Source organism: Medicago truncatula, chromosome 8 (genome assembly GCF_003473485.1).
Source record: "Medicago truncatula cultivar Jemalong A17 chromosome 8, MtrunA17r5.0-ANR, whole genome shotgun sequence".
NCBI classification, from domain to species: Eukaryota; Viridiplantae; Streptophyta; class Magnoliopsida; order Fabales; family Fabaceae; genus Medicago; species Medicago truncatula.
Window position 1 is genome coordinate 18613146 of NC_053049.1, and position 15055 is coordinate 18628200.

Below are 15055 nucleotides of genomic sequence, written 5' to 3' on the forward strand. Positions count from 1 at the left end.
GGTTTGAGAGGAAGTAGTCACGTGTTGGGCCACTTGAGAGATTTGGGTTTTGAGTATCTTATTGTGAGTTGCTATGGAGTCTACCTTGGATATGATTTTGGCAAGAGAGTCATTCAAAAATCCTGTTTGGTTTTTAAGCTCTTGGAGTTGACTGGATTGATTTATAACATAATTTTCCATTAAAAGTTCCAAGCTGGATTTTTGAGGGACTCTTTGGTTGTTTGCATAACTGGGTGGTGTTGCTTGTTGTCCAAAAAGATTTTGAGGGGTTTGATAAAAAAAATGGTTGTTTCCAAACCCTCGATTATATTGAGCATAGTTTACTTGCTCAGGACTTCTAACAACACTACCTAGTTGGCAATCAATGCCAATATGGTCAAATACACCACAAACTTCACAAGGAGGTGATACAGGAGCAGGTGTGACAACACTAGTATTCATTGTATCAAATTTTTGTGTCAGTGTGTCAACCTTAGCAGTTATATGATCAAGGGAGGAAATTTTGTACATACCTGCCTCATTTTTAGAGGGTGAAGAAGCAGTGATGACTCTCTCACTTGTCCACTGATAGTGGTTTTGTGCCATGCCCTCGATCAAATCATATGCTGCTGTGTAAGTTTTATTCATCAAAGCTCCACCTGCAGCTGCATCAACATAGATTTTTGTGGTATACGAAAGACCATTATAAAAGGTGTGGATAATAAGCCACTTCTCTAAACCATGATGGGGGCAAAGCCTAAGCATTTCTTTGAAACGCTCCCACGCATCGTAAAGAGATTCACCATCTTTTTGAGTGTATTGAAAAAGCCTCGCCCTGAATTGAGCGGTTTGAGAAAGGGGAAAGAATTGGGCAAGGAAAGCTCGCCTCATTTGGTCCCATGAAGTGATAGAACCAATAGTCAATGAATGAAACCAATCACTAGCTCTATCCCTTAAGGAAAAAGGAAAGAGGTGCAGCCTTACGGCCTCTTGGTTTGCCTTCAAAGTTCCACTGAGTTTTAAAAAATTTGAAACATGAAGATTCGGATCCTCAGTGGGTGATCCGAAAAATTGATTTTGCTGCACTAGGTAAATAAGTGCAGGCTTTATTTCAAATTTACTACCCTCAACCGTTGGGTACACAATAGCATCGTACGGCTCATCTGAAGATGTGATTGCATACTCTTTGAGAGCACGTTTCTCATCCATGTCGTTATTATTGTCTTTGAGCCATGCCTGAAATCAAAACGGTTAAAGATAGAAAATAAAAAATAAGGAGAAAAAAATAAAATAAGATAAGGAAATAAAATATATTATAAATATATAAAAAAATAAAAAATAAAAAGGTAAGAAAAAGGAAATAAAATATTTTATAAATATATGTATATATACTATTTTATATATATATTTTTTTTATATTATATATATATATATAATTTTTTTTTTTAGACTAACCACTATTAAAAAGTTAATCAAATTACAATAACTCCCCGGCAGCGGCGCCAAAAACTTGATGGGATAAAACCGCAAGTGCACGGTCTTACCGAAGTAGTAAAATATGAGTATCGTTCCGACAGGAAGTTATGAATTCAATTAACTTTAGATAATGATTGGACTAAAGGTTTATAAGGTAGAAAGTTTGGGTTTTTAATTAAAAGCAAATAATAAAATAAAAGATAAAAGCCTTGGGGTTATTGGTTCATCCTAACGACAAGTCCTTCTCAAACCAAACTATTAAACTTATAACTTTATGTTAGACCTAATTTCTCAAGACAGTTTCTCTTTTGTTCCTCTAGCAACCAAGCCTATTTCGCTGACTTGATTACTATTAGATTTTGGTTCCTCTAACAACCAAGCCTATTTCGCTGACTTGATTATTATTAGTTCCCTTGAAGATCGAAACTATATGTCTCAAAGATTGCAAAGCCTATTTCGCTGACTTTGCAATCCTTGTCTAAATTCACTTGTTCGAATATCAAAGCTCCACTTTCGTTTTATGAATTGATATTTGAGATGATGGATAAACAATTATCAAACCCTCCACTTTCGTTTCCACAGTTTGATAATGGTTGATCCATGTTAAAGCGGTGAATTTAGATAAGGAATTAGGGTTACATAAGATTAAGGTTTAAAGCTTGGTTTGATTAGGATTATGTCATTAGACTTATCCAACAATCCCAAGACAAGAGAAGTCTACTCGCTAATGTTCATCGTAGACAAGGGGAAGAAGAGAGAAAGCATAAAAGTAAATAACAATAAAGTAAAATGAACTTTTATTAGAAAGACAATTGTCACATATTATATTCCAAGAAAAGATGAATATTTGTGATGGCTAGCTACTCTATTTATAGTACACAATTGACTTAAAATCTAAGCAAGTATATTCCAAGAATATTCCTCGGTAGATTGTGCGCCAAAATAGAATAGCTTGGAGTCCAAGCAAAAGCAGCAAAAGGTCTTCTGGAGGGTGGCACGGCCGTGCCAAGGCTAGCACGGGCCGTGCCAGGCTTCTGACTTGTGGGAGATATATTTTGTTTCCCAATCTTCGTATTTTCGTGTCCAATTTGCTCCAAATCCCTTTCTTTTGCTCCAAGACTCAATCCATCCAATATTCTTCCCTGAAATATAATAAATTGCAATTTAAAGTAAACTATCCTAAAAAGGAAATAATACTAATATAAAATTATATAAAATCTAAATAAAACTAAACTAAAAAGCATATTAAAATAGCATATAAATGACTCATCACCATGCCCTCACAATTTTGTCCTTCACTTCATTCAAGGTGGTCATGGCATAATTTTTGAAAAGTGGGAAATCACTACATGAATCCTGGAACTCCACTAATGCATTTGCATATAACTCTTGAAAGGGAGATTCAACCATAGCTTTTCATGCTCTCATTATCTTCTTGACAACATCGCGATTACTCGCCTCTTTCCCATCCTTTTTTCCCAAAGGATATTTACAATCTAAGCCTCACCTTTGTTTAACATTTGTTTGCACATGAAAGTAACAATTCATTGCATAACTTTCGGGGAAAATATTTACAACCGCTTTCATCAAAGACATATCCCTGTCGGTAACAATCACCTTAGGCATATTCATCTTTGACGTAAGAAGTTTACGCAACATTTTTAAAACCCAAACAAATTTTTCCTCTTTCTCATGTGTCACAAATCCAAACCCAACCGAATATGTCAAATCGGTCGAAGTGACCCCAACTACCTCAAACATTGGCATCCTGTACATCTTGGAAGCATCTTGCTCTTGGTCAAGTCACGTACAATCTTCTTGTCGTTCTCCTTTAGTCTACTCGTAAGAATGTGTCCTTCTAAAGCCGGCTCCATCGCATGGTTGTGAACTCCATTAAGAATGTTCAATCACCATTCCTTTGTTTGCTTACTTTGATATCCACTAATCATGAACAAGCACCCACATTTTCTTGAGCCCGTTCTCGCATGCTTCAGTTTTTTTTTCCGGCACTTTGTGAGCTCCACTCCTTTCACACACTAGGCGGAACATTGGATTGATCAAGCTTGATCTTTGTGTAACAATTGTAAATCCCGCCTTATTTGCTTGACGACGCGCCCACTCAAGCAATTCATCTCTATCTTTCGACTTAACGTCGTCTGAAAAAAACCTAGCTGTGTCGACCTCGTGGGCTTGAAGTGGGAGGACACCGGAGTCGCCAACATACTTAGAAGCTTCAACATGGACGGAAGCTTCATCAATGTTTGGTTTCGCTTTAACCTTAGGCGGTTTGACATCTTCGAAAATTTCGACAAAATTTGGTTTTGTCTCTCCCGGAACATCTTCCGTGTTCTCTACTATTACTATAATAAAACAACACATAAATATGAATTAACAACTAACTAATACATAAACATCAATGCCATGATGAATTAAAACAAAAAAACAAAAAAAAACAAAAGAATTTTTTTTTGGAAAAAATGGCTGTAGGTGCCATTTTTTCGTTGTGAAATTTTTCACCAAGTATTCCTCGGTACCTTACTACTGAGGTTTTCCTCGGCATTACATTACGGAAGTTTTCCTCGGTAGTTAACTGCCGAGGTTTCCCATGACAGAGTTCTACGTAACTGACGTAGATACCCATAACAAAACCAAAAAATGAACGGATTAAAATGCTCAATCCCTGTTTTTTTTACGTCAAAAGTGTGTTGATACCACCTATACTTGATGCTTGAATAATTTTGGATCAAAATTTGATGAAAAAATATTGGATTTAGGGATTGAATGGAGGTGGAAATGAAGTTGATGATGAAAATAGTATTATGGGGGAGCATGTGGCTATTTCATCTGATGAAACATATTCCTCGGCAGTTAACTTCCGAGGTTTTCCTCGGCAGTTAATTGCTGCCGGTTTCAAATTCCTCGGCAGTTAACTGCCGAGGGGACAAAAACGTAAATTACTCGTGTGCCTCAGCCTTATGCAATGTGTCAGCAGCAATTCTCAAAAATAAAATGAGTAAATAGTCAATTACCCCCCTGAAATTGTAAGTTTCGTCAATTACCCCCCCCTGAAATTGCACAACGTTGATCAATTTACCCCCTCCAAATTTTTCTGTTAGTTAACATGACGTTTTGCAAATACCCACACTAAAGTTTTGTACTTATGTGCAAAATGCCCCCTGAACTTGAAAATTTATATATTTTTTTCTTATCCTTAAAAGTGACTGCATTATCATTGAATTGTGGAGCATATTAGCTAAGTTTTGACGATATACAACCATATATGTTCCTTTAATCGATCAAACATTAACCATGTATTAGAGTCTAACGATATGAAGTCAGCATAGTAAAGTACAACCACACTTGTCAGATGGAAAACTAATACATGTCATACATAATGAAGCACATAAATAATACATGATTCGCATAACTAAGAATTATCAAGATGTCAAAGTATATGGCTTTGCTATTGCTAATTTTAACCACACCAAAAATTTTCACTTCCTTTATATTGTGAGCGGTGCACACCCTTTCTCACTTTCAAGAAAAAAAATACATAAACTTGTTACTTCTCTCACTTTATAAAGGATCTTGAAAGAATCATTGTCTTTTTCTCCCGTTAGGATTCAAAGGAATGGTAATAATATTATATGATGTATATTTCATTATGTTTTTTTAAGAGAATAAAAAAACATGATAGCCACCATCCTTTTGATCTCTAATGGGGTTAAGGACAACTTGAAAAAGAAAAAGCAACATCTGATGTTGGAACAAAGAAATACTTTTATGTTTGTTTTGTAAATATTCTTGAGTTTTGAACATTATTGTAGGGTTTACCAAATACTGCCAATTTGTTCTACAATACTGTCAATATATGGTTGTATATCATCAAAACTTAGCTAATATGCTCCACAATTCAGTGATAATGCAATCATTTTTAAGGATAAGAAAACAAAATATAAATTTTCAAGTTTGGGGGCATTTTGCACATAAGTGCAAAACTTCAAGGGGGGTATTTGCAAAACGTTATGTTGACTAACAGAAATATTTGACGTAGGGGGTAAATTGATTAACGTTGTGCAATTTCAGGGTGTAATTGAAGTTTTGTTAATTTTAAAGGGTAATTGACGAAACTTACAATTTAAGGGGTAATTCACTATTTCCTCAAAATAAAATAGAATTAACTGAACCCAAATTGATCTAAAAGTCAAAAGCGCACTCTCTTGCTTTGGCGATTCAACCAACAAAGCCAAAAACCAAAACGCATGATTCATCTCCGGTCACCGTTGGGATCCCTCCGTCGTGATTCATCTCTAGTTACGGCCGCAGCTCCGAGGTACCCATTTCATTCATATTTATCAAAATTTCATCTCTATTTCATATGCTTTTCATCTCTGAATCAAAATTTCATATGGATTGTTCATTCTACAGCTGATGCATGATTGATTTATATGGGTTTCATCTGAAAATTCATATGGGTCAAAATTTAATAATGTTTTTATTTGGTTTGTTGTGTTTTTCACTGAGTTTGTTTGATAAGAATTGTCTAGTGTGGCTTTAGTTTCACTGAAAAGAGCTTATGTAGAAGAAGCATGAATAATCTCAGCAAATTTGAATATTTAAGAAATGGTGGAGAAATTGTCCTTGATTTAGACAGTATGAATCAAAGTTATTAGTACTTATTTATAAGGTTTGTGTATAAATGAAAAGAGCTTATGTAGAAGAAGCATGAATAAATAAGTATTTGTTGGTTCAAAAACGTAATTTATTCGGGTAATTCTCATAAGGGAAAAGGGAAATAGCTAATGAGGTTTGTAAGGCTAACATATCATTTTTAACATTATTATTTGTCATGGAAATTTTGCAATTATACATTGTAATATAATATGTCATTGTTAATATAAAAACCATCTTTGCTCGGCAAAGTAACTAGAGTAAATTTACTCGTTTCATCTTCAATGTTCCTTTGCTAGCTAACAGTTGGCCTTTGCATTGGTTTACCCAGCACACAAACCAGAAGCTGCAATTGAACGTGTTCATTATTGTTTGATTATATTGCTTTGAACTCTTTTTTTTAGTGTATTTCAATGGATTATTTAATTAAGAGAAAATGCAGTACTCTGTTAGCATTTTTGGGTTTTTATTTCTGAATATTAAAACTGCTATAGTAATCTTCAATGCTTATGCCTGAATTTGGTATATCAATTCTGCTGTTTATGTTGTTGATGCTGAAAATGAGCTGTGTGATTATATTTTCCCGTTTACACGTCAATTTCGATTGTATGATTTATTCTGATACTTGTGATTTGATTTAGTTTGGCTGAAACATAAACTGTAGGGTTTGATTTAGTTTGGATGGGAGGAAAAGGACTATGTGCCTTGTAATTGCAGGGTGGGAATCCTCTGAACTTTAAGTTAGGGAATGCTGCTTCTGTTAGTGTGCAGTCTACCTCACTCACTGATCAACATCAAGAACAGTTTGTGACCAGGTTGGCTACTCTTTTTTTCTTTCTTTCATATTTTGTTTTTCCTTCATTTTTCATCTGTTCATGCAGTTTGTGTTATGGGATATCTGATGTGTATGTTAATTTTCTTGATATGCTATATCACTTTTTTCTTTTGCCCCCTCTTCGCGAAGCAAAAGGTAGTTTTGTATTGACGGCCTCCCCTCATGGTGACTCTGTCGACAGCTAGACCAGGCCCTCCTTCTATCAATGAGCCAAACACTGCTGATAACCTCTTACTATTTGATGGTGAGAATGAGTTGCCCGAAGGAGAAAAACGATCTTTACATTCATATAAAAGAAATAAAATTGCTCCTTCAGAACAGTCTTCTCAAATTGGTGGGGGTCAAAATGCTAAAGAGACCGAAGAATCTGCTATTTTTACCTCATACACACGAAGAAACAGATCCAGACCAAATCATGGTCCTCGGGGGGTTCAAGGGATGTGAAGGGTTTTTTATTGGATACAAACAGACAAAAGGATCGCAATGTACCATCTCTTTCTAAGCCAAAGCCTGCCAGTTCAAATGGAGAGATACCTGTTAAAGATCCAACAACAAATAGTGTTAGTGCTAGCGTTGGATAATGAATCTGTGGGTCTTCAAGCTCGTCAAACAAATAATGTTAGTGCTAGCGTTGCTGCTGACAAATTAGATATTACATTGAATAGAAACTTCAAAGAAGATCAACGTATTGTACCTTCTCAGGATGATACTGTACAGGACCCACTTGTCTTGGAATCTGGCAAAGCTAGTGCAGATGGGGAAAGGAACCCAGGAGCTTCAGGTGAACTTGAGCTTTCACCTTGTGTAGCTGCTGCACAACCTGGAAATGAATCTTATCCTAGTCAGACAAATGGTTTTGGCACTATAAAAGTTGACAGGAAAAGTTCACCAGCCAAAGATCAAAATAGCAGTGTTGCAGCAGGCCTGAAGAGCGTTGATCCAGAGCCCGGTTGTGCACAAACTAGTTTAGCTAGAGATGTAAATAATGATACCGACATGTGTACTAATACAAAAAATGCTGATGACAATGAAAATACTTCGGAACAAACTTTATTTAACAAGAAACTAAGATCAACTGGTTATGAAGCTGTAAAAGAATGGAGTGAGACCAACATTGATCAACGTGGTGCCACTGTTAAAAATGAACATGCTGCTAGTTTTGTAAACCATTCTGGCTGTGGTAGTATCATAAAAAATGAAGAAGACTTGAGTACGAGTAGTTCTTGCACGCCAAACAAGTTGAAGGATTCTTCTAGTTTTAGAGGAGTGCATGACAATGAGAATACTGTATTGAAGGCTGATAAAGAGGTAAGTGTTTGTCATGGTGGATCGTTCCAATTCTACAAAGGATGACAACTGTGAAAGGTTAAAGCTTTCTAAGGATGTGTCAATTTCTGCAAATCCTCACAGTAATAAGGCTGATAAGGTTACTACTGCTGTGTCTGACTGTCAACCATGTTCTCCGCTCCACTTGAAGTTAGCAGACAAGGCTCGTGAAGATTCTATTTTGGAAAGAGGCTCGTATTATAGAGGTATTTAATTTCTGAACCGATTTCTAGTGATTAGCAATTTATCATTACTATGGAGAAATATTACCCTCTAAAACTCTTCAGAGTTCTCTTTTAGTACATTTTTCGAGTTAGTCTCAAATGAAAGTGAGAGACCTAGCTTTCTCCTTCCCTTATTTTTAAGGTGACCCCTATTCCTTTCTCTTGCTCCTCATTTTCCATGAAGTCCCCTCTCATCCCTTCTGAGTGAGGGTTGTATGCATCTATTGAGATACATGTTTCATTTTTAGCACAATTTAACATGTTTCTGGTAAGTATCACAAATAATGAAATCAGTATTTTTCATAGTTACCTTTATAGTAGACTTTCATTTTGAACTGTCATTGGTTTCATATTGAGTACCTTTATATTTGTTAATAGATGGTAATTTAATGCCACATAAGGGACAAGAAAAACTATATGTAAAATTAAAAAAAAAAAAATTGAACTTTCCTGGTGTACTTTTAAAGTGCTTGCCACTATTAAAAAAGAGAATTAGATGCCTCAAACATGTGTCATCAATTCTCCATATATATCTAAAGATTAATTTAACAACGAGGAGAACAAGTATTCATAAAGCATAATTCACATGAGACACACTTACAACAATTTATAGATAAAACAGACAATTGAAATAAAATAGTCAACATCATGAGACACACTTACAACAATTTATACATAAAACAGACAATTGAAATAAAATAGTCAACAGAACGCGAAAATAGATAGCAAGCCTTAATTTAAATCGGGTCAAATACACCTTTTGATCATTTAGTTTTGACAAAAATACCGGATTAATCCTTTAAGTTTTAAATATGTCATTTAAGTTGTTAGTTGAATGCACGTTATCATTTTAATGACCTATTTAAAACTTAAAAATTTTAAAAGTTTTGAATAGATGCATTATATTAAAAACTTAAATGACCTATTTAAAATTTAAAAAATTTAAAGACTAACCCGGTATTTTTGTCAAACTCAAATAATTTAAAAGATATTTGGCTTCTAATTATTATGAAACTTAGGTTCTTATACTAATACTGACTAGGGACTCCCCAAAAACATCAATTTCATCTGGTTGTCATCACAATAAAGACCCGGAGTTGTTTCGATAGGTCTATTTTCAAGCAGTTTTGTTATTCGTTGAACTAACTTCAAATTAGTGACATTCCCTCTTGTTTCTTCGATAACACGAAGAAAAGCTTGACTGAAAAACGAACTGTGTTCAAGTCTCTCTTCACAAAATCCTCCTCTGCAATCCTCATTAGCTTGACAACTTGATATAAATATACCAAGTGGATGATTTGTGGGCCTTCCTAGTTTACATACTTTATTCCAAGGTTTCAACCCTTTTTCGGAAACCGTAGATCCAATCTTGCTATGACCAACTATTTCCTTTGCGCCTTCGAGTAGGCCTCCAGATTTACAGCAGTCAGCAACAAACGTGAAGGAGCATCCTTCAGGAACAGTTTGCCACAAATGTCTAATAGCCGAGTCTGCATAACACAAGTAACAATTTAAAAACAACACATCAAAGAATTTTTATACAGCACAATCCAATAAATATTAAGTTTACTATAATTATCATAGTTTCTTTTTAAATGGAAAAATATATTTATAGGCTCAAGTGCAGGAAATGCGAAAGAAATACAAAGTTCTCAAACTAAATAAATACAAAAATGCAATCAACTAATATATAGTACAAGATTGGCAAGATTAGCTACCAACCCTTCACACAACGCCATATACTCTAACATCAAACATAACACAAATTATAAATGACTAATTATAAACGCCATATACTCAAGTATAAGACATTTTCTAAATTTTCACATGTATAAATAATTTCTTACAAGAATAACCTGCAATTCACTTGATATTAATTTATTAAACAAAACTCTACATAAATTCACTTTTTTTGTTAATCTTTTTACAAGGGGAGGTAATTTCTGAAACCAATTTATACAAAAAGTCTTCATCTCAATATATATATATATATAAATAGAAGAAAGAAATAAACATTACCTTCGATCATAGTGCCCCCATGACATCTCATATATTCTTCTTGGCCTGTGTCATTATCGAATGCTGTTGTTGTGCTTCCTCCATGTCCCGCAAAGTAGAAAAATATTGTGTCTCCTGCCGAAGATTTTTTTATCATTTTAGTTAGTTTTTTGCATATGTATTCATCATTGATCTGTTTTGTTGTTTTCTTTATACGAAAATCATTTAATGGAGGAGTATTCATTGTGCCTTTTGCATCCACCACGAGCTTGACAGCATTCGGAGCAAAACCATAATAGGTGATTAACATATCCTTAACTCTTATCGAGTCGTTAACAGAGTCTCTAAGAAAATTTGATTGATTAGGATAGTTTAAGCCAACGATTAGAGCACGTTTTTTACCCATGGTAGTGATAAAAAGATGTTATGAAGAAGAAAGAAGGGTTAAGAAAATTGTGTAGGTTGTGTTTTGCTCTCTGTAAGTTTTTACCTTTCTAACTTTGATTCAATAGTGTGTTTTTACAGTATGTTGGTGGGTTCCTTTTTATAGTGTTGGTGGGTTCTTCAAGTGTAGGAGTTGGTGGTGCCATTTACTATACACAATGCACAAGTTTTTTGTACACCATTAGATCAATAAAGAGTACCAATTTTATCATGGTCTAGCTGTACTATATGATTCCAAAGGAGCCTTCTCAACCTTCATGACACAACAGAAAGAACCATTATAGAAAGTATTGTACCTTACTGCATCACACAATTCACACTATAATAAAATCATAGAATCATACAATCTTATACCGCGATTTTCACTGCAACAAATGTTCTTCGCATTTGTGCCCCTTTTTTGTAATTTGTTACTGTAGTGATTGAATGTTGTAGTGATTGAATGAGATAATCATCGGCAATTCAACATTGTTTAAATTTGGCCATGTACTCAACACCTTATTTATAAATGATAACTTATTTTGTTTTCATAATCTTTAATATTTTCTTAGTAATGAATTAATCATTTAAATCATAAAATACAAAGATGGTTGTGTTCAACATGACAATTAAACTAAACATAATTAAAAGAGGTTTGAAACTTTAATTGATAAAATCATTTTTAAACTTTTACAAAATTCACCACACAATTTCCAAAACATTATTCCTATATTTGATCTATTAAGAAGTGCCACACTTGTTAAAAAACTATGTTATATATGCTCTAAGGCGACACGTAGGTAGTCATCTTAAAGACCACCTTTAGTCGATTTGGAGATACAAATGCAAAAAAGTGAAAAATTATATTGATGGATGAGGGTAAAGACGATGGATCTCGTGTTATTGTAGAACTTTGATCGTACGTGAAAGAAACTAGTTTGATTGTTCGATATAACACATTTGATGTAAAGACATTTTACACAGTCATCCAATAACATTTTGCTATATCATGTCTCCTTTTAAATAGATAATTGGTTTAATAATAACCTAAAATTAATTTTGAAGGACGTCCAACACCACCCTGTCCCCCCCCTTCCATACGGCATCTTTTCCTATTGAATTGTTCATCATCTTTTCAATCAAAATCTCTCCTAAATTTCTCTCTCTGCGCACATTTTGTGTAATTTTGTTCATAATCTCTTGCGCAAAACACATGCCACACACACAAGGATTCAATTTATACAGCTTCAATAAGTACTTTAAGAAAAAGGATTTGTCCCAACAACAACATATACAAGATAAACACTCTTTTACTATTTGTGTGAAAAGTAGAAGTGTACTTTTTTTTTAGAGAAATGGAGATTATTCATTATTGAGCATCGTGATATAAATGTGGTACTTGCTACTGTCCTTCATGTCGTTTTCCCCACCCCACGTCACATGCTGTGTTTTTAATTTTATCCATCCACCTTCATGCAATTTATTTGGACTTGGAAAGATAGTATATGAAAATAATTCATAGACGTCCATATCTATTCTACATCTTAATTATGGTGGATTCTAGAGTGAAGGTCCAACCAAGTCCCTCACCGTGAACCATGAACAAAAACTATTAGATTATGTTGTCCTACCAGATCTTACAATGCACCCCTCATACATAATAATTATTTCTTTCTTTCTTCTCTCTTCCTTTCACCTCCAACAACTACCATCAATTAGCCATGACAGATCCCACTCTCTTCATTGTCTGACATTATCATCTACGGTTTCTCTGTGAATCTCACTACCACCAACTGCAGCATCCATATTTTGAGAATAGCACTTGTAACAACGTTATAAATTTGAGAACTTTTAGAGAAAAGAACAACCCTTACAAATTAAGAAATGCTAGGAGAGAAGATTGATACATATGTGCACAATGACTCACGTTATACATTTGAAACCAAATCTTCAATAATTATTTTTGAAGATTTATAAAAGTTGGTCCCAAAATCATAAGATAATAATAAGAATACATTTTTGTGATTACTTAATAAGAATTAGAAATTGATTTACTTGATTTGATTGAAAACTTTGTTGTTATAATCCACTGATTTGGAAGTTGACATGGTTGGGAGGTTGACAGATTGAGAGTTTGACAGTGGTTGCCATAGGTGAGAGGAAGAGGGAAGAAAGAAAGAAACAATTATTATGTATGAGGGATGTATCATAAGATCTGGTATGACAACATAATCGAATGGTTTTCTTTCATGGTTCACGGTGAGGGACTTGGTTGGACCCTCACCCTAGAATCCACCCTTAATTATATACATGATAATAAGTATGTGATGTGATGAAAAGAGTTAGGATCCTTTTTATTTAACATTCTTTTCGTTTCTTTTATTTGAAGAAATAACGATACAAGGAAAGTTTTAAAAAATTATAAAATAATTAATTAATTATGATAGAATCTATTATCTATTTTTTATGTTTATCTTTCTCTAAATGGTATATTCAATTTATTTTGAGAAATGAAAAAGATGCTTAGTTTTTTACTTGAAAATAAAAAATATACATATATCATTGTTAGACTTGATAATATCACAGAGAAGAGACCATTTCTTATTAAAAAAAAAAAATTCAACTTGTAAAACATAGATAAAATAACAAATAAAGATGCGATTTGATCCCTACAATTTTTTCGTGACTCAATTCAGTCTTTTACAAAAATAATATCTAAATTATTCCATCTACTATAATAAATAAGAAACTAATTTATTATTCATATAAAAGTATCAAGGACTAGTTTGCCTATTTTTTTTTCATGACTAAATTGTGTTGAAAAATATAATGAGGGACCAAATTGAATATTTACTCTAAAATTAATACAATTCTTTCTTATAAAAGAAGGAATCAAAATTGTAACAAAAAAAAAAAAAGGAATCAAACAAAAATACACGTCCCTTTCATATCCATCTATATAGTTAAATATGAATATATGATAAATAAATGAATTCACTTTGGAGCTTTAATCTTTATTTTATGTCTTACAAGTTGCAAAACAATTTTTATTTGAGTAAATCATTAAATTGGCCACTATCTTTTTAAGTGATTCTCTAATTAGTCTATGATTTTATTAATATTTTAAAATAGTTTATATCTTTGTCAAAAGTTTCTCAATTAAATTTATGTTTCTATGTTTTTTTCACACGACGAGAGACTTAATTGAAAAACTTTTGATAAAGACAAAGACTATTTTAAGATATTAATAAATTCATGGACTAATTTGAGAATCACTTACCAAGACAGAGACCAATATAATGGTTTACTCATTTTTATTTATCAGAAATGATCTCAAGAAAAATCTGTCTTCAGCGTAAAAAAATGTCAACAGTTGTTACATGCTACAATGGCCACACATTTTTGTTGCACTAGTTGTAACATAAGCTTAAATATATTTTTATTTTAGTAGATATTTTATAATAGGTAGTTGAGACTAACGGTTCCTTTCATTTATGTGTGAAGACGTGGTTCTCTTAATCTATTTTATATAGTAAAGTAATGCCAAGCAATCTCTTCGTGATTGAAAGAATATTTTTCATGTATTCAGATTTATATATTTTTCTCTTAACGTGTTCTATGTGTAGGTATTTTTTTATTTTTTTTACAAAAATAAATAATATTCATTCATTCAAATTAATAGAGTACATCGATATAATGAAAATTCGTTAAAATAAAAAAGGATGAATCTGTTAACAAACTCACAACATCCATGTTAGTGACATAAAATGGTAAAGTATTAAAGCCTACACATATGACTATATTTAAGTCTCCAGAATACCCATGTTTCTGGATCTGCAACGTTGACGACTCCAAAATCATTGATTTGATCTGCACTGGATCGAAGCTGATTTGACAATCTGAATTGAACAAATACATGAACGAAAAAAAAAAAAGACAAATAACGTCGCACAAAGTCGACAGGCAAAACAACTTCGCACTAAGACGATGAAATCACGAAAGAAAAACGAAATAGATGTGAAAATCACTTATTTCAATAAAAGGGAAATAGAAAAACGAGTTAGATGAGTGATTTTGGGTCAAAAATTGACACTAAATCATCTATCTTTGGTGATGAAATAGA

General features: G+C 33.3%; 2 protein-coding genes and 1 non-coding gene across 10 annotated transcripts; 2 read left to right on the forward strand and 1 right to left on the reverse strand.

Moving 5' to 3' along the window:
* The first annotated feature begins 715 nt into the window (after positions 1-715).
* Positions 716-822, forward strand: LOC120577785 (small nucleolar RNA R71). The gene has a single exon (XR_005643767.1). It is a non-coding gene; the product is annotated as a small nucleolar RNA R71 (small nucleolar RNA).
* A 4810-nt stretch (positions 823-5632) lies between these two features.
* Positions 5633-11447, forward strand: LOC25480918 (uncharacterized). 8 transcript variants are annotated; one of them, XR_005643544.1, is made up of 3 exons: positions 5633-5788; positions 6791-8493; positions 11022-11447. XR_005643544.1 is itself a non-coding variant. In XM_039828896.1 (3 exons), exon 3 carries the CDS (start codon positions 7445-7447, stop codon positions 8312-8314), a length of 870 nt encoding a protein of 289 aa, XP_039684830.1. In that variant the 5' UTR covers positions 5633-5788; positions 6791-6941; positions 7091-7444; the 3' UTR covers positions 8315-9192. The 8 variants fall into 8 exon arrangements, 4 of the variants coding, with proteins under 4 accessions (XP_039684830.1, XP_039684831.1, XP_039684832.1 ...); XR_005643545.1 differs by having other exon boundaries at positions 11035-11447; XR_005643542.1 differs by having other exon boundaries at positions 6791-10808; positions 11035-11164.
* On the reverse strand, positions 9489-11022 carry LOC25480919 (metacaspase-7). The gene is made up of 2 exons (XM_013586600.3): positions 10531-11022; positions 9489-10001 (listed from the first exon to the last, which is right to left on the reverse strand). The coding sequence occupies exons 1-2, from the start codon at positions 10913-10915 to the stop codon at positions 9550-9552; spliced, it is 837 nt and encodes a 278-aa protein (XP_013442054.1). The 5' UTR covers positions 10916-11022; the 3' UTR covers positions 9489-9549.
* Positions 11448-15055: the final 3608 nt, after the last annotated feature.